Source organism: Daldinia decipiens (assembly GCF_022478715.1).
Source record: "Daldinia decipiens strain CBS 113046 unplaced genomic scaffold F4813scaffold_14, whole genome shotgun sequence".
NCBI classification, from domain to species: domain Eukaryota; kingdom Fungi; phylum Ascomycota; class Sordariomycetes; order Xylariales; family Hypoxylaceae; genus Daldinia; species Daldinia decipiens.
In genome coordinates, this window is record NW_026054557.1 from 252,183 (window position 1) to 270,989 (window position 18,807).

The 18,807-nt window shown below is 46.8% G+C and overlaps 5 protein-coding genes across 5 annotated transcripts; 3 read left to right on the forward strand and 2 right to left on the reverse strand.

Moving 5' to 3' along the window:
* Window positions 1-585: 585 nt before the first annotated feature.
* On the reverse strand, window positions 586-7,649 carry F4813DRAFT_395868 (putative bacteriodes thetaiotaomicron symbiotic chitinase; the record flags this gene model as incomplete). Its single annotated transcript, XM_049247756.1, has 14 exons — window positions 586-1,217; window positions 1,336-1,551; window positions 1,632-1,982; window positions 2,080-2,725; window positions 2,786-3,223; window positions 3,296-3,704; window positions 3,978-5,524; window positions 5,674-6,044; window positions 6,139-6,424; window positions 6,530-6,747; window positions 6,805-6,891; window positions 6,960-7,267; window positions 7,329-7,415; window positions 7,564-7,649. 14 exons carry the CDS (start codon window positions 7,647-7,649, stop codon window positions 1,096-1,098), a joined length of 5,172 nt encoding a protein of 1,723 aa, XP_049100088.1. The 3' UTR covers window positions 586-1,095.
* A 1,064-nt stretch (window positions 7,650-8,713) lies between these two features.
* Window positions 8,714-10,832, forward strand: F4813DRAFT_388904 (uncharacterized protein; the record flags this gene model as incomplete). The annotated part of the gene is made up of 8 exons (XM_049246751.1): window positions 8,714-8,862; window positions 8,973-9,215; window positions 9,271-9,483; window positions 9,580-9,855; window positions 9,906-9,965; window positions 10,069-10,131; window positions 10,194-10,680; window positions 10,755-10,832. The coding sequence occupies 8 exons, from the start codon at window positions 8,714-8,716 to the stop codon at window positions 10,830-10,832; spliced, it is 1,569 nt and encodes a 522-aa protein (XP_049100089.1).
* A 234-nt stretch (window positions 10,833-11,066) lies between these two features.
* On the reverse strand, window positions 11,067-12,420 carry F4813DRAFT_357430 (uncharacterized protein). The gene is made up of 3 exons (XM_049243120.1): window positions 12,384-12,420; window positions 12,184-12,332; window positions 11,067-12,119 (listed from the first exon to the last, which is right to left on the reverse strand). The coding sequence occupies exons 2-3, from the start codon at window positions 12,283-12,285 to the stop codon at window positions 11,220-11,222; spliced, it is 1,002 nt and encodes a 333-aa protein (XP_049100090.1). The 5' UTR covers window positions 12,286-12,332; window positions 12,384-12,420; the 3' UTR covers window positions 11,067-11,219.
* Window positions 12,421-12,951: 531 nt separating this feature from the next.
* On the forward strand, window positions 12,952-14,409 carry F4813DRAFT_388906 (LysM domain-containing protein; the record flags this gene model as incomplete). The annotated part of the gene is made up of 7 exons (XM_049246752.1): window positions 12,952-13,291; window positions 13,349-13,430; window positions 13,492-13,658; window positions 13,739-13,820; window positions 13,902-14,071; window positions 14,167-14,276; window positions 14,350-14,409. The coding sequence occupies 7 exons, from the start codon at window positions 12,952-12,954 to the stop codon at window positions 14,407-14,409; spliced, it is 1,011 nt and encodes a 336-aa protein (XP_049100091.1).
* A 2,655-nt stretch (window positions 14,410-17,064) lies between these two features.
* F4813DRAFT_357433 (kinase-like domain-containing protein) lies at window positions 17,065-18,747 on the forward strand. Its single transcript, XM_049243121.1, has one exon. It carries the CDS (start codon window positions 17,410-17,412, stop codon window positions 18,544-18,546), a length of 1,137 nt encoding a protein of 378 aa, XP_049100092.1. The 5' UTR covers window positions 17,065-17,409; the 3' UTR covers window positions 18,547-18,747.
* Window positions 18,748-18,807: the final 60 nt, after the last annotated feature.

Below are 18,807 nucleotides of genomic sequence, written 5' to 3' on the forward strand. Positions count from 1 at the left end.
ATAGTTCATACTATCAATGAGGATATTTGCATTGTCTCGGACCGACCAACAGCTGCTGGAACAGCGTCGTTTTCGTTTATTCTGGGGTTTTTGTAGTGGAGACCCTGGTAGAGGACTAAAAAAAGCTACTATTCATCGTCTTTGGTTGATATTGAATACCTACCTGGAGTAGGTTAGGTACCTAAGGTATTGACTATTGAATAGAAATGATTCTCGGTTTTTCATCATCGAAGAAAGTAGAGTTTCAGCTCTCGGTATGGAAGATAGGTACCTAACGTAGCCATAGGTACCTAGGTAAGTAAATAGTTTAGACTAGCGGTATGGTCAGTTACCTTCAATACCACCCCTATTGCCCCACGGACCCCCCATGTGGACGAGAATGACGGTTTTACCATTCCGGGCACTGTCGCCCGCGCTGGTTGGCTGGCCCAGGCGATGTGAGTCTAGGTAAATAGGCTTGACCCGGTAGTGTACTATCGCAGGATTGCAACGTCTTGGCGCGTCCACCACTACCTAACGTATGTATTGGACGCTGCGAAAGGTCCCGTTGCTGAGGCTTGCACATGGGTGTTGCTTGGACCGTGTTCCTAGTGGTTAGCTTGCGCTGCTATAGATTCTAGATCTGCTTCGACGGGATTGATTGGGAAACGTGCGGAGGCGTGGAATTTGTGAAGTGGATCTATCGCGGCGACTTGAATCATAGTGTATATTCACTAGAGGCAGGACAATCTGGAGTAGACGATTATATCATTAGAGTGGTGGCTTACTGTGCCCAATTATGGTAAGAATCTCTGGGCTTTACATCTGCCTATGAGTTCATATAACTGACTCCCGTGGAAATAACCTGTGGAAATATCTACCGTACTTTGAATATCTTCCAATATCTGCCTTCATCACTGCTTGTATTAACTATATGCGATATATTGACCCCTCCATCCGGTTTCTGTAGCGCAAAATTAAAACTCAGTAAAGACGCACGACACGAATAACTATACGGTTTCCTTGCAAATCCAATTTTGGAATCCACTTTCGATAGTTGGTTAATATATTCCCAAAAGCAGAAGTCTGGAACGTCCTCTACGTAAGAGTCTTCTGTTATAATAGCAACCTCCCCTTGTCTATATTGGGGTTATCTATACCATTTAATGGGTTAGGTTTAGCAACCGGGACCGCAAAGGAGAGCTTCTCGTCCTCGGGCGTGTCTACAAATTTAACATCTACTTTTGATGTTAGGAACGGTCCACCTGAGATGAAATTGAAAGAGTGCGATTTATCACAATAGCTGAGGAAGAGGAAGATAGAGGGCAAGGGCTAAATGGATCAGGACGAACTCACCCCGAACACTCCATTCGTCTTCAGTACCCGCTGCCTTGCTGCCGTTGATACCCCTTTTTGTCACCGTGCCGAATGTGATTTTACACCGCGCGACATGGTAAACATACTGCCAGCCCTTGGTGGTGTACTGGGGTCCGCGGAGACAATAGCCGTTGTAATCAGAACCTGCGTCTATCTTAAAGAGATTGTCCTGGCCGAAGGTGTTGAGGGCGCACACTATAATCAAGTAAATATCCCTGTGAACTGCTATGGCCGGATAACCTGTAGTATAAGGGAGTAATAGAAGTTTGACTCACAAACCGAGTCCCACCCAGAAGGCCCTCTGTAGGATTTGGTAACAAACTCGCGGCCGGTTGCACCCCACCACTGGCTTGCATCGGCCGTGTCCTCGACGAGCGACCAAGTGTAGTTACGACGAAACAGCCAGGATGTCTGGGGTTCCGGCTGATCCATGCCGTCAGGTTTAGGTTGGACGTTGAAATACTTTACCGGTCTCTGTTGGTTAACACTCGCTTTTTTGTCCGTGATCGTAGTCCACCAATTAGTGTCGGCCCTCCACCTGCGCCAATTGTCGACTTTCTGTGAATCGTCTAGGCCGAGGGTTGGGTCCAACCGGCCCCAGTTGGTTGATAAATCGCCTACTATCTCTTTGTATTCCACGCGTTAGCGATCTACCTACCGTATCATCCACTTACACTGTAGGTAGGTAGGTAGGTAGGTAGTTATGAGAATTTATCAGCTTACTCTGGCATGAGCTTCCAGCCCAACCTCCATTCTGGTATCCAGGAACACAAGTAGCCGAGCGCTCGTTACTCGGTAACCAGTCGCCCCCTTCCTCTGTTGATGCCCAAGGCGCCTCGTCGCATTCGAGCAAGGGGGTCGTCCTTGCTATGGAACTGCCGTCACGGCCTGTAGCATCGATTAGTTGCTGCTGGGCGTTTTTACAGTAGCCAGAAGGGCACTGATAGTTTCGCCGTTGTGTATTGCGAATGCTGTTAGTCGAGTAGGTTAATACTGTGGGGCGCGGCGACATCGTCTTCCAGCCGTCGCACATGCCTTGCTGTAGATACGACGGTCCGGACCCAAATGGTAGTACCTGCACAGGGCCGAATAGGTCGCAATTGAAGCGAAGCTCTGGCAGTCTTACGTCTGCTGATGATCCCGGAGGACAGCTGAGCTGCTGGGTGAAGTCAGGGGTCTTAGGAGACAGACCGTCATCGTCATCATCGGTTCGTGGTAGTAAGCTGAGACCAGACCCGATGGTTATGTTTTCGCTGACATCGTGCGGCTCTTTAAGCCCCCTCTTTGAATGAAGCGGAATCTCGCCACTTATAGGACCATATATGTTTATGCGCTTGTCCGGCGTAAATGCTTGTTGGGGACCTGTTGCCTTTGAAGAAAGGGATGTAAATACTTACATTTTCAAATAAGAGGGAGAAAAAAGACCTACCCAGTTAACAAGGCCCAAGGTAACGGCCGTGGCCTTGTAACCTATGTTATAGAAGGCGTAAACACCATAGCTGTACTGGAAATTCCCCGTATTGGTGTCCGCCTGGCCCGAGGCCTGGAATGAAAGGTCACCCATGAGGTATCCTGTAAGCTGCGCGTCCATAATTGTCGCGCTCACTAGACTTCCACCGCCAATCTTTATCCCGATATTGGCTTCGGGCGTGATGATGACATCCAGTTGTGCATCGAGCTCTACACCCGCCTCGAATGTCGGCGCAATCGTATCAGGGTCAGGCCCCAGAGCTGTATCATCAAGACCGAGCAGCTGTTGAGCACTCTTGCTCTCTGCGGCATCCGAGGGCCAATACACTTCGGCTTTGTCAAAGTTGAGAAGTGCTCCGGCGTTTGCTTCGCCATGTATGGTAATCTTTCCTCGAATCTAAAATCCATGTCAGATTCCATGTAACAAAGGCTTGACAGCTTGACTACCTAGATACTAGGAAAATCTTACTTCTCCGTAAACATCCAATGTAGGTCCAACGGCGGCAATGCCTTTGACTGCCAAGCCGGGATATGCAAGCGTGTCGATGATCTTCTTCCTGCCTGAGGTGTACTGCATCACGGCATTGCCAACCAAGTGAAGGCCGACGTATGCTGAAGGCTGCATGCCTAGATACGCGTAGACTTCGGGACTCTTGGGAGGAATGAACTGGCCCTGGAAGTAATATGCATAGGTGGCGTCCATCTGGATCATAGCTTCCAAATCCATCCTCAGATTTGCTGAGAAGGTCTGACCTGGGCATCCCCATTGAGCTGAGAATAGATTGATGGTATCTCTCCAGGCTAACGGGATTACGCCCAGGTCAGACTTCTCGACGGTAGTCAACTTCTTGACCCAGCCTCCAATGGCTCCCCACCACCTGTGAATATAATCTTGTTAGTTCTCTTAAACTTGGGGTTTCCGAGAGGATAATGATGAAAATTTAAGGTGGAGATCAATAAGAAAGGAAGGGAGGGGGGTGAGAGAAACCGTGGAAGATTCCTATGACAATAAAGCCATTTTGTCTATTTCCACTATTGGCAAAAGAAAAGTGAGAACTGAGTATAAGGGAGTATATAATAGAGTCTCATGGGTTATTGTGATAGGGGGATAGGGGTTATGATGGAGAAACTGGCCCTATAAGATCACTGACCTTTTTTCAACAGAGAGGGTAGCAGCATCCGCATTACCATTACCACAACGAGCAGCAATGGGATCCATAGGAGCGGTGACATTAATTGGAGTTGATCTCTTCCTTACGGCCCTGTCTCTCTCAGCTGCTCGCTTGACGCGCGACTGCCAGCTTGGCATATTACTCCTTTTCTTGCCAGGGTCAGCGGCCTCCACTTCATCCCAGTACCCCAGCAGATTCGTGTAGTCAACGCGAAGATAGACCGGCTGGTCATCGCGCTTAGGGGTTATAGCTAAGAAGTTATAATCAATCTTGATCTCATAAACAGGATTCGTGTTGTGGATCCCTTGCAGAGCGCGGTGCTTGATGTGGTGAGCGGGAAGACCGAAGCCTTTTTTGTCCGTCTCAAGTTCTCTGATGGAAACAACACGAGCAAAGGGTCCCTCGCCTATATAATCTGGCATCCGGATAATGGTATCCTCGGCTCCGTCGATCCAAAGACGATTGCATTCAGCTGATCCCGCGGGGAAGTTGCAATAGAACTGAAACGTTTCCTCGGTATGATCAAAGACGGTGTCCATGACGGTCTGGTTGTAAGTTACGAGTGACCGCTTGACGCGCGGTATAGCGGCCTCCTTACGGACAATAGTGTTTGTAGTAGAGAAACTACTGTCGATAGAGCCTTCCGGCCCATCAAGCATCAGGAAGCCGTAAGCATCGGTCCCATCTTCGGAGCTTGACTGGCCATCATCCTTGTTATTGTTAGTGTACTCGTCACTATACTGCCACACCACGTCCGAATCCCCGGGGGTGTTATAGTATGTCTGGAAGACCTTCTCGGGGTCAACAGGCCACTTCTTGTTGTATTTGCTTTGTAAGTCACAACATAGCGGATAGCTCCTGTCTCTTCCTGGCGGGGCAACAACACCATCACAGGAAACCGGGAATGTTGAATCAATCGCAGGCGATGGGGGTGGATCAAGAGCAGTTCCGATCTGGATTTTGTTCTTTCCACATGGCGAAGGCATACATACATGCTCAGGGTCCAATATTCCGACATTATTAGACCAGTCGCAGTTAGTCCAGGCCTGTTTCTCTGGACAGCACAGCGCGCTTCGGAAGCTACCGTGGACTGGGCTCCCTTTAATCCCACCAACAGGGGAGATGTACGTATCCGAGCACCATGGCGTGCCGTCAGGTTTGTCTAGCCGATATCCCTCGAACGTGTAGCCGTCATTACACTCTGGGTTGGTCAAGATCGGTCCCTGGCAAGGGCTCCAGTAGCAGTCTGATATCAGCTCGGTAGAGTCACAGCAGAGAGAGCGTGTGCCATAGTAGCAGCTTTTCTCTCCCTTTGCGTCCAAATAACTGTCCGCATTGAGTTCAAACTGGGTGCTACCGCAGGATCCCGAGCAACCAATCTCGCTGCGTTCAGGGGCACCTACCCAGCGGCAATTCTTGGGGAGGGCATCTTTCGGACAGCAGATATTCCGCCACCAACCCTCACTACACTCTCCGAAGTAGTCATGACCCTGAACTTGTCTGGGCGTGTGAGCCGCAGATACGGACTATGCATGCAAGAGATAATGTTAGTAGTTTATCTTTACGGTGTCTTTCGGCTATTTTGAGTATTTTAATGCCATATAAATAGTGTAGCTATCACGAGTAAAACAAATAAAAGACGTCAGAAAGAGGAAAGAGACATCTGAATACTGACCTGATATCCACCTGGGCAGACCTGCTGAGGGCCTTGCTCTTTGGGACTCCCATCCGTACACCGTGGCGTCACGAAGCAATTCTGTCCAGTATATGCAGCAAACTGGTCGGCAAGTTGGGCCGTCGCCTCGGGGCTTAGGCCGCTGCCCTCAAGTTCTAGCAACGAGGTGTCTCCCATTACGCCATTATAAGCTTCAAATCTTGAGTTATCCTGGTCCAAGGCCCAAATCATTAGACCGCTCAAGCATCTCTTGGAAAGAAACGCCTTTTTGTCATGCCATGACTCCTCGTCGTCATACGAGATCCACTGATCACCGTCATATACGTTGAATTTGACCGTCGTGGTAGAGTTGTAGAACGTTTGTATATCCACTAGCAAAAGTTGTTGTTAGTAATGTCTTCCCATAGCTAATATTTTGTGCCAGCCCCTAAACATGGGTTTGGAACGAGTCCAGAGATGACTTACAACTGCCATTACGTGCCGCAATCTCTTGATAAGTGAGAATGCCCACCGTATTGGAACAGGTACCGGCTCGGCCACCCGTAGCAAACTCACAATCGCCGTTAGGTTCGTAACAATTAGGGTCAGCCATGGTGAATGAGCGCCCATAGAAACCCATACCAAATACTACCTTGGCGGGATCGACGCCATTGCGCCATAGAAGATCGAGCCCTAAGTCGATCTCGGAGATGTCTGTATGTCCCTTAAGATATGGCCCAGTCCACTTATTGTCATGATCCCAAGTACCATGCTAATAGTAGAAAGGAAATCTGATATCAGCATAAAAGTTTAACTACTTCCATTTTCTATATCTTTAAGATATTCGAGATAAGGAACGGCGTGGTGAGCTACTCACTAAATCGTATGACATTAAGTTGAACCACGAGACATATTTTTGCATATTCTTAACGTCGAACCCCCGTAGATACCAGTAACTGGTCGGCAACGTTACCGAAATGGTCCACCCAGGGTTTTCCGAGTCGAATGCATCACGTAGATCCGATACCAACAGCACAAAGGCGTCTGCATCCGAGGGGACGCCACCACGATCACTCGCAGAGGGATATTCCCAGTCTATTAACGGGTTATACTATTAGTAGCTGTAGCTGAATTCGAAAACGCTAAGCTTACCAAGATCAATGCCGTCCAACCCATACTTTTTGAGAAAGTCGACGACAGAGCTAATGAACATTTGTCGGTTCGTGTAGTCATTGGCCACTAGTATGGCTGGTTAGACCACTCACATAAAACGCTCTTTGTAAACAAGCTTCATTCTTGTAACTCACTATGTGACCAGAGAGCTTGGTCAGGAGGGTCATTAAAGTCCCATCCTCCAACTGATATGCAGACATGTAGCCCTGGATTGTTGACCTTTAGAAGCGACGCGCGGTATATGAGGCTTCCGTCGCCTGTCTGTAATTTAAAGTCGTCCCCAAAATTGACGAAAGCTAGGTTCAAGTGTGTGAGCCCAGCAACTACTATGTCTTCAGGCTCAAAGACGTTGCAGTCATGCTGAGTAGCGAAGAGCTCATAGTACCCAATACGACGCGCATAGGAAAGCGCATCGGTATTGATTGTACAATCTTTGGGTCGCCTGGGATGCAGTCAGTAGGTAAATTTGGTAGCATGATTTTCTTGCAAAGCGTCGAACTTACGGAGCAGCACCACAGCCACCACCATCCGAATTTGGTTGACAACCATCGCCGCAGAATTCATCTGTCACGCCACAGAATCCATACCGACTGTGAAGGAAGCACATGTTAGCGGAAGAACGACGATAATTCATCGTACGCAATTACCAACCCCTTTTTCCTTGGGGTCGGTTAGGCCAGGTACTTAAGCAAGTGCCCCTTTTTTCGAGGCATTGAACTATACGTACCTACAACAAACGTTGATAGGACAATCTCCAGGGGATTCTGCAGCATACTGGCCGCATTCTGCCGTGGCATTGCAATTGCTCTTGCAGCCAGCTTCATGACTGCAATATTTGGGGCCAAATCCACATGCGTTATTGGAATTGCAGCACCCAGACACGCACGGTACGGCATCTGAGCATGTGCCTCCTGAAGCAGGCGGTGCGTCTTGTGAAAGGGAAAAGGTTGCTAGAATGACTATTATAAGCAGTAAATTTAGACCAAAGGACTTCTGTAAGCCCAAAATGAAAAGACTTCTCTCGTGCCGTGCCATCTTCAAGGGCATATAGGACGTGCTTCCGTACTAGCAGACAAAGACGGAAGAATATAATAAGTAGAAAAGGAGAATGAGAGGAAGACGAAGGTCCGGAACTGGGCACTTCAGCCATAATTTGATATATGCAAATATCTTCCAGTAGATATTCTTATCTGCTATAGAATGTAACCAAGGATGAACATACAAATCTTCTGTCAGGATAAACGATGTCTATCTTCATCACATTACACACTTACAGAGTTTGCCCCCTTTAATCATATTCGGAGTGACCCGGAATCCCACCGCGAGACTAATCGCCTTCACGCCTAGAAGGATCAATTGCCGTGCAATACCATATTGTCGTAAAACCCGCTCAATTGGCAATTCTTGTAGGCATTACCTGATGTCTATTACCAGTATAACGAGGTCTGGTTAGACGTTACATGTGTCTGACTCGATAGGTACCAGCTAGGGGCTATAGGGGCAACTCTGGTGGTAAGCCCAACATAATTATTATCCAGATATAGATTGGTTGTAGGCTGTTCTAGATGACTTCGGACATTATTTGTTGGTTACATTCTTGTTGGTTACCTTATTATTCATCACATTACATCTTGGCCACAATAGCTTGTGCGATCCTCAGTGTTTTGGCTGAAACGGACGTAAGCAGCGCTGACAGCAAATATAAACAGAAAATGAGACATGCTACTATATCTGCTACAGCATAAACACATACTCCAAGCTTATCTCTCAAGATTAAGTAGGTACGTATATACCTAAGGCATACTTTTCACACACCCATCTCTTGTTTCTTGATACCCTGCTGTCCGCCCATCATTCCGACTCCATCTCAATTTATATCGACAATATCATGGGCCTCATTACCGTAGTAGTCCTTATAGGACATCTGCTCTTTCCAGCCGCGAAAGCAGTTAAACTTTGGACTGCACCAGCTGCTATTCCTACGAATGTACCGGCAGCGTGCCGTGCGGCGCTAGTACAGAATATCACATGTAACTAGTGAGCAACTCTTATACTTGCTACCTACCTTTTCCGATAACTTCAGTGAGGATATTGTTCTTCTCGGGAAAAAAGTTTGAAGAAGGATTTACTGAATTTCGGTGTTATAGTGGTAAGAATAATCTCGTCACAGCTGCGCAGGCGGCCAGTGGACTGGCACTCATCAGCAGCGAGGCCGGCACGTATTGCACAACGAGCTGTTATGAGTCTTTGAAGACGTTCCAGGCCAACGTAGATGCCAAGTGTGGCAGTACGCAGTACGCGCTGTATGTGAACAGTAGTTATACTCAGTCGGCTGCAGCTCTCGCCGACGGTTTGAGCTGGGCATATAATCTAACCTGTATTAAAGATGCGTAAGTAATGCTTTATACTTGGCATTTCCACGTTTATCTCCGCTAATAGGAATAGATCAGGCTTTTGTCTTTGGGACCTGTACGCTGGAAACGAAACGGCATGTTCTGATTGTGCTCTCAAGTACGGAGCCGCAATGCTAAGCTCAGATTATGGGAGAGCGAAGCTGAGTCCGGGCAAGTTTTCTTCCACACTCTCGTCCTGCAGTGCAGATCCGAAAAGTTATACCTACACGTATTCCTCGACAGCAACATTAACAGCAAATGAAACGTGAGTAACTTCGAAAATCTCTTCCTTGTTATTCTATGTAACAGGGAGTTATACCCGCACAAGTTGAAGTAGAAAACTAATATAGGCGGACAACAGCACAACGACGGCAGCATCAACTCCGACCTGCACCGGGAAAACATACACCGTGCAGTCTTCTGATACGTGCCAGTCTGTTTCTAAGGGGAATGGAGTAGGCACTGATCTCATGATCAATCGCAACCATTTGGACTATAACTGCAGCGTGCTTTCGACGGGTATGTCCCTGTGCTTACAGGACACCTGCACTATTTACACTCTGGAGGGCAATGAGACTTGCGATGGAATACTAAAGGGTAAATCGTTCACAACTATCCAGCTGGTCTCCTGGAACCCGTGTGTACCCCGCAAAGCTGTTCACGTTGTTCCTACTAACATTCCGACAGCACAATTCATACCAATTGTGACAATCTTGCGTCTATGAAAGGACGCAGCATCTGTCTCTCGTAAGCTATTGATCTCAATCCACAATGTGAAAGTTCAAGAGCTCGGTAGTTAAAGTATTACCTCGTGATGATTGATAGAAACTAACAACTGTTCTGTATCAAGACCACCAGGAGGTGGGACGTTCGAGTATAATTCCTCCGTTAGTCATGCGCCTCTTCCAACACTGTGAGTAACCATATAACCCCTTTTGATCTATTGTTATCGTCCTAACATACTTTTCCACTCAGTAATTCGTCCTTCATCACCAACTGGGTTCCCGCTACAGGTATGATTCCGACCACCAACTTTACCACATCGTGGTATTCATCGGTATTCAACTCGACTGCCAAAGCCTCCATAACAAGTACTGCCTCTAATAATGAGACACTTGCATCTGAGTTAGCCCAGCAGACGAAGTACTGCTGGCTCACCGACGATGATCTCGAATCCCTTGACGAAGAGGAATATACCGAGGGTTGTCAGAGCCTGATGGACGAGTATTGCTTCCCAACACCCGGCGCTCCAGTGCCCCCTTCGCCCAGCCGCATTCCTTCTCAGTGTACACCGAACCGTAGCACATACATGACGGGGACGCCGACTAGCAGCAGCGCGCCCAGCGCCACACCGACACCATACCAGGCCGGTATGATTGCTGGCTGCAAGCAGTTCTATAAAGTCCTGAGCGGGGATACCTGCCAGAAGATTGCCGATACCTTTTCGATTACCTTAACCCAGGTAGGATATTCCCATTTTGTCGCTTGCCACTTTTCTATCCCTCTTACGTACCTGCTGATGAAATAATGGTACAGTTTCGCGGATGGAATCCTGCTGTAGGTGATAGCTGTGAATCGCTATTCCTTGGCTATTATGTTTGTGTTCGCGCCTAAGTGACAGCCTACTTGACTGAGTCTTCCTGAAAAGGGGAAGGAATAAAAAGGGGGGCCCCATTTATGTAATTAAACCATATGAACGTTTCTTGGTGATAATTTAGTGTTATTGTCATCTTACCTATTAGAAAATAGTATGATATTGATAGAAATGATGAGATAGAGACATACTTGTCATACCTAGATTTTGCTTTATTTATCTACCTATGTTTTCAAGAGTCTAGCCACTATAGTCACACGCAGTTTAATATTGAGGCTTTCTAGCACCTTCAAAGACCATTCGAGCGAGTGCACAGACTCTAGCAGATCTATGCTGTGGATTATCAAATGTAAATGCTCTGCATGTCTGTATCTTACTTACGGCATACGAGAGTTCAAAAATTGGGTTTAATCCAGTTCGTAAAGCACACGCCCAATCTCTCCTGAGAACTTGTACTTCTCACCCAGAACACTTCCAGGGTCGTTTGCTACACCCCATTCACTCCTGTCCCGGTCATTCCAGAACGCACTGTCCCGAAACTTCTTCGCGTTCCACGCGTCCCGCATCTCCCACGTTTCTGTGCACGGCACCCGTGTCTCGCGCACAATATTACCTCGCGCATCAAGATACAAGAGCCGCAGCTTCCCCGTCTCAAAAGTCTCGGCGTCGGCGACGAAGAGGAAGCTTGCGACAACACTTGCCTGTAGCGCCATGCCTGCGTCACCAGCTTCAATGTCATCAACCTTCAGCTGCTCGGCTGTGTTACCCTCCCATTCGAGTCGAAGAGCCGAGGCCACTGGCTCACGCAACTTTTGGCGCAATGTTTCGAGCTCATCGGGATTTCCTAGATGGCGGTGGGCATATGGATCATAATTCGGTGTTGGGCCTGCCAGCTCAGGTAGCACATCAAATACGGCAGACCAGTCACCCTCGAACAAAGCTTGATCATCGAGAACTGACCATGTGCGACAATGCTCCTCAAAGGCGGGGTCATAATCCTCATCGGTCTCCCGAAATTCGTGGAACTTTTCATCCGAGCCTCGACCATAGTACGTGCGTAGCCAGATCTCTTCATCGCCACGATCCCGCCATAGATGTAGGGCGGCCTCACGCCAGCGAAGAGATCGCCAAGGTGCAAGAATCTCACGTATCTCATGTTCTGTGGGAATACGTGCGAGCGTAGTGGCTAGGTAGACCCGACCTGTTGCATCCCAGTCTTTAGGAATTGAGTCAAGCTGGAGATAGGCTCGAACCAAATCACGCCGTTGGTCAGCTGCGGATAGCGTTGATGAGAAATCCCAATGACGCTTAGAAGGGGCAAAGCACATGTTAACACTTGATTAGATGAAGAGACAGGCGAGGACTGCTTACAATAAGATACTGTTCCGCGGGGAAAGCTCCCCATGGAGGAGATATGTCCGTCTCATGTTGGATGTTTTGAAATCGCTCTGCCATTGCATCGATGTCTATCATTCAGATGCCGATCGTGGTGTGTAGGATGTGTAGGATGTGTAAGACAAGTGTGTAGTTTCCAAACCAGATATGTCAAACCAGATACTAAGACAGCTAAGACAGCAGAAACAACATCCTTCTATACGCGATACCGCGATACAGGAAAGTCGCATAAATGCATATTTCACATTCTCTGCCACATGCTAGTTAGGATAGCCATTTGCAGTTAACCATCCAGAGACAAATCAGATAGTGAGCTAGCCTGTTGGTAATCCTGACATACGCACTGTAATAGAGATGGCAAAGCAACCCGGGGCTATCGTTACGACAAGAAGCTTGGTTAAAAAGCCTCTCTCGAAATATCAGTAGATTGTTACTCGGTCATTGAAGCTTTTAACTTTTAGTCTCGCCTCACCGAGTTGAAATTAGGAAAGGGGCTGACTCAAGAGTGTTAGCATGTCTTCGATAATAGGTTGGCTGCTATAAAAGTCTCAAAAGAGACCATTTTCGAAAGGATTCGAATGATTCAACCAGTATAGATTCAGTTGTAAGACTATATCACTTGAGGGCATAGGTTAATAAAACGCTTGAGCCGGGCCTGTTATTCAACAGTAACCGAACTACACACATTAGTCTTTCTTTGCGTCGATCCCACAATTCAAAAATTATATCCATATAGTGATCACGATGATGCTTCCTAGCTTTCTTTCAGGATTATTCCTGGTGTCCACGGCCCAATGCCACTATCTTGTCCGGAAAGACTGCACATTCTCCGTCGCCGCATCTGCTGGTGATACTTGCTCATCTCTTGCTAGCTATTGGGGAATCACCTTGGCCCAGTTTCAAAGCTATAACCCAGGTGTCGACTGCACCAAGGATCTCACAGTCAACACCAACTACTGCATTGAGTGGGATGACGGTCGACCGCCACCTACTAGCAATACCACGACGTCCAGTACTATCACGTCAACAGCTTCGACAACACCCCCTGGGCCATCCCCTACCCAGACTGGCATTGTGTCCAACTGTAAGTTCGTGTTTATATTATTGTCATGTTTACAGAGGCTAACTAAGAGTTCTAAAGGTGACGCATACTACAAGGAAGTCTCAGGCGATACTTGCCAAAAGATCGTCCAAGATTTCGGAAATTTCACTCTTACGGACTTGTAGATTCTATCCTGTCCGCACAACTAGCTGAGTTCTCCAAGGCTAACCCTCATTTTATAGCTACAACTGGAATCCGACTGTTGGCTCAAACTACTCTCAGCTTTTTCTTGGATTTTATTATTGCGTGGGAACAACCTCGGGTGGGAGCGTGACCACCACTGCGACTGCCACCAGTTCTATCACTACGGAACCACCTCAACCGGAGCAGACTGGAATTATTTCAACTTGTAAGCTTCCTCTAGGAGCACATGATATCCAAGCCTAAGGGCCTAGCCATTCAGGGAATACGCGCTGATAATAGTTGCAGGTACATCTTACTACAAAGTTGGTTCAGGAGACACTTGTTCGCAGATCGTCGACAACTATGGCACGTTTACCCTCAAGGACTTGTAAGTTTCTAGACCTATCGAAGCATGATTTGAGAACTCTACAGCCATTAGAGAAATTGTCTAATGTGTAAAATAACAAAGCCTTTCATGGAACCCAGCTGTCGGTTCGGACTGCTCCCAGCTCTTCATCGGTTATTACGTGTGCGTCGGTATCCCCGGGACGCCCACAAGCCGGCCCGCAGCAACAAGTAAGACTATGACCAGTACTGCGACTGGACCTACGCCAACACAAACGGGTATCGTGGCAAACTGTAAGCGTCTTCGTTCATGTATCGTGTCGTAATGGTCCCTATCAGCCCTACACTCCCCCTTTTCAAAGGTCTGTTGATAACAGCTTAATTTGTAGGCAACTCCTATTATCTCGTCCGATCCGGGGACTCTTGCCAGAAAATCGTCGATAATTACGGTAAAAAGTTCACATTGAAGCAGTTTTACAATTGGAATCCGGCTGTCGGTGTAAGTCGACTGTTCCCTATGCTATTATGCTATATAGACGAGGACTGTAACTAATAAAGTGCTATTCCCTCAGTCGGGCTGCTCACAACTTTGGGTAGGCTATTATGTTTGCGTCGGCGTTAAGTCTCGATAAAATGAGACAACACTCGAACGTGAATGAATCTTCTAACTGTCCCGAGGTGGAACTAAGAACTCTAGCCTATCTACGAGAGTCTGGGTTTATACATACTGAACATGTCCTTTGTCCTATGTAGATGTCTCATCTAGAATCCTGACCAGTACCGCTTATTCATGTCAGCGCTGTTATCTAAATTTATCTATTGAAGTGGCAGAGGTCGAGGGAAACGACAACTCTCAAGGAACTCAGGAACGAGACTAATTCAACAGTAGTTGAGCGGAGTCTTTTATACGGGTACCTATAATAAAATTATGTTAAGCAGTATGCTGTACCAGGTTTAAGGGCATGGAAACTAAATGGAAGCCATCGAGCTAGAATTAAAGTTATACCAAGCTCCTTCACTACCGGAACTAATAAATGTCAAGGTTAGAGTAATGGAGTTTAGTCGCTCGGGTAGAAATAATCACCAGACAGCCAAGACGCCATACCAACCACCAGGTGCCAACGTTTGGTAGGGACCAAAAATTATTAACCTTTCCGGGTTTCTCTTTTCCCATACGATCAACTTACTACAATGGGTTTACAATAAGGTTACATGGCGTCCTCCTTCTTATCTCAGCCAGATGGCGTACCTAGTTAACACTGCTTTGGTATTCGGGTTCCGGCAATTCGTATAGATCCACTTTGATAAAGGGTCCTATTTACCGTATAGTAATTTCCCGTACGTACAGCTCTCGGTCTGGGGTGGGTTCAGCTATGATGCACAGTTCACGGAGTAATCTGATATATCCTTACCAATGTTTCCGTGCATCCAGGTAGGTCCAGGTAGGTTCAATTAAGCGTAATTCTGGTCTGCCAGAATTTTAAGCTCGAACTAATCAATATCCACCCAAATGGATACCGAATAAGCCCCTGAAATAACAAATTATCCCTGCCTATTGTCTGAAAAACTTCTTCTTTAAGTAGGCAATCCCAACATTATGGGCCGCTTATAATTGGAGCCTTTGGGGTAAGGCAATGATTAACCATAGATTCGACTAGGTTAGGTATTCAAGGCTTTGAAGTTTTGCCAAGATCACGATTATTTACATAGGTGAGAGTACAGGGGGACCGATCGCCCGGATCATTTTCCGGTTTCGAAACAATATGCGTTTGCATGTATCTGAATAGCATCGAAATTTTCAAGGCCCATTCTGATCGCCGATTAGTATTCAACATAGTCAATTCACAAAGGCTCAAGGTATAAATTAAGGAGCAATTGGCTATTGAAGTTGGTGAAAGCATCACGATCGTGGGATAGTGACATGGCGTTGAAACTTCAACCCTTAGACTTCAGAAAGCTGATATCGACGATATGTAACAGCTTAGGCTAAACAGCTTCTAGAAAAGACATTGAGATACTTCTAGAATATAATCGCGCATGCATTCTCTCTTGAATATTGTTTATAATTATATCTTTGTGTAGCGCGGATTCGGGGCTCGAGAATTGCTAGCGTTACCCGGATGGAATATGATGTGTTTGCTTAATTGGGAAGTGATCGTGGAACGTGCTCGTGTAAAAGTCGAAGAACTATGTATATGGCTGAATATCGAATAGAGCGGCCCGAGCGGAACGTTCGATCGACCTTGGGACCCCCTAGCCAGTTGAAGCAAGCCAATCAGGGGCATTTTCGCTATCCCTCCTTGCGATCTACCCAGCACAGATACAACATTAAGAGTTAAACAACCATGCAAATTCCTGCAGGCTCTAACCAACATTCCTGTTCCGCAGGGTACCCCATTATGTTGGTAAACAAGTGCGACTTGGCTTTGACGTGACTATTGAAATGTATTCGTAAGCTCAACGAGAATCTAGCTATGTACAAGCTATGCTGCCACTACACCCAGTAGTGTAATCACTTAACTACATACTTCCTAGCTACTATCAGATGAGTTGTTTCTAAAGCGATCGTAATACGAGTTAACTAGTCCTCCTCGTTTTGCCTTGTACGTTTAATGTTTCAACTGTCCCCCCTGGTGATTCGACCAATATAGATAGGTATCTGGTTCAGTGTGACTTGTCGTGAAAAGGGATAGCCCAAAGTATAAGCCTGCATGCAAACTAGGTGGAATATTCATTCAAAGTAACATTCTAATGCGTTTTCTTTTGGCCAGAAGATAAATAAACAAACAAACAATAGTTACAGAACGAAGGCCTTCTCCCACTTTGAACCATTTTAGAATGGCTTGCATAATGGCGCGCCAGATAAACGCCAGAAGAGCGCCAGGATATGCTAGTTCATCAGTACAATGATTATACCGCTATCATAGTATATATGTACTTACGTAGGCCTATGTAGCTAGACCTCCCCTCCCCGTCTGTATTTCCACTATTGTGCAGTTACCTATGTATGGATAGCAACAATTATCAACAATTAAGTGGGGAGATATTCCAGAAGATGGAGCATACTAGGTTAGGTAGTGTAGTATCACGTATTAAAAAGGGGGATGTTGCTCCATAGAACGCGTAGTGATTCGATGCTGGATGCATGTTGGACCTACATATGTAATCCGTACTAACCTACCTACCTACCTACCTAACCTAGCTATGTCCTAAATAGACAGTCGTGTTTGCTGCTTTAGGTATTTTTTAAATGGGCTCTTATACCTAGGTACAACCTCGAGGAGTGACGAGTCGCTCATAATGGCATTTTGCATGAGAATATCCTACATGATAAGAGATATAACATTTCTAGGGCACTGGTGCCTAGGTTTAGAGGTATAATATGTATACGTAAGAAATATCGTATGCAGTACAACTGCTTTGTCGTACCGGTCGGCCAGTGTCCTCTAAGCGAGGAATACTATTTTATCCTAACGCCACGATACTGATGTTCACCGCTTCTCTCATTTGTCTGTATTTATCCAAGCCATTTCTCCTTCTATTAAAGCAGAGAAATCAAAGCCAAGCATCCAAGCCAAGCATCAAGGCCAAGCACAAGAATTTCCAACCCACCTCATCAACAAGTCTACACGATGTCGTCATCTACTCACCAGGCACTCCACAGCGCGCAAAGCGCACTGGTCTCCAGCGATCCATTACCTGTGAAGACTGAGGAGATTACAGCGGAATGGTGCTCCAAGATCACAGGACAAAAAGTCAAATCTGTTACAATTGTGAAGGAAATCCACTCGACATCAAGCAAAATCCTTATCGACCTAACTTACGAAGATGATGTAAACACTGCCGAGGTACCGACTCAGGCTTGTGTCAAGGGAGGCTTCAACACCGCTCTGATAGCTCTTCACCCTGGCCTGGCCTGGACATATCGCCGAGAGGCTGAGTTTTATTACTATCTCCGCCCTATCCTCAGCATGAACCTACCGAAAGTCTGGTACAGTGGTACCAACCAAGTTAGTGGTCAGGGCCTTGTCGTTATGTCTAACTTGGCCGCCGAAGGCTGTGACTTTGGCGAGCCATTGAAACCATGGCCGGCTGACAGAGTCCGAGCTGGGGTCGAGCAGCTCGCAGCACTACACTCAGAAACATGGGGTGTTTCCGAGGAGCGATTTCCCTGGCTTTCCGGGGACAAAGCTATTGGTGGGAGTCCACTTCAGGGAATGATTCTCTCCTTGATTAGCCCACCAGCATGGGATTTACGATTCAATGCTTCTGCGCCACCACCCTTGCCCAAGGCTGTGGCGAATCGGGAGCGATTGGAGAGAGCCTTCAAGACAATGTGGGCAACAGAAAACCCCAAGCTAAAATGCATTATCCATGGCGACGCACACATCGGAAATACTTTCATTAGGCCTGATGGCCAACCTGGATTCATCGATTGGCAGGCGCCTTACGCAGGTGTCAACTTACATGATGTGTCGTACTTCATTACTGGCGTCATGACTATCGAAGAGCGTAGAAAGCATGAGACCGACCTAATCAAACACTATCTAAAGGTACTTCACGAAGGAGGTGGCCCCAAGTTCGATCTAGAAGATATATGGGATGACTACAGGAAGCACACGTTGCATGGGTTAGCATGGGCACTCACAGCGCCAGGGATGCAGCCGGACGAAAATGTTTTCGCTATGACGGAGCGTCACTCGGCAGCAGTGGAAGATCACAAAACATTGGAGTTGTTGGAGTCACTCCCTGAGTATGTAAAAGAGTAGTCTAGATTCTTTCACCGACTTTCTACCAGCAAGCGTTTTGAATGTAACTACTGGGGGTTGCCATAGCTTAGATACCTAATCGAATGTTGACATGAGATCTTTCAGCCTTAATTCGTCCAAGTTCCAGCAGACGCTCAAGTACCTATGTGAGGAGGTAGCTTTCTTTGTCGCACATTTAGTTACTAGTAGAAATAATCCAGGCATTTTACAGATATTTGGCACCTATTAGCACAAGAAAATATAAACGAATATGTTCATGGT

Coding starts and splice junctions, on each gene's coding strand:
- F4813DRAFT_357430 (XM_049243120.1), bottom strand. CDS start 12,285: ATGATAGACATCGATGCAATGGCAGAGCGATTTCAAAACATCCAACAT. Junction 12,120..12,183: donor CCGCGGAACAGTATCTTATT/GTAAGCAGTCCT, acceptor GCCCCTTCTAAG/CGTCATTGGGATTTCTCATC.
- F4813DRAFT_357433 (XM_049243121.1), top strand. CDS start 17,410: ATGTCGTCATCTACTCACCAGGCACTCCACAGCGCGCAAAGCGCACTG.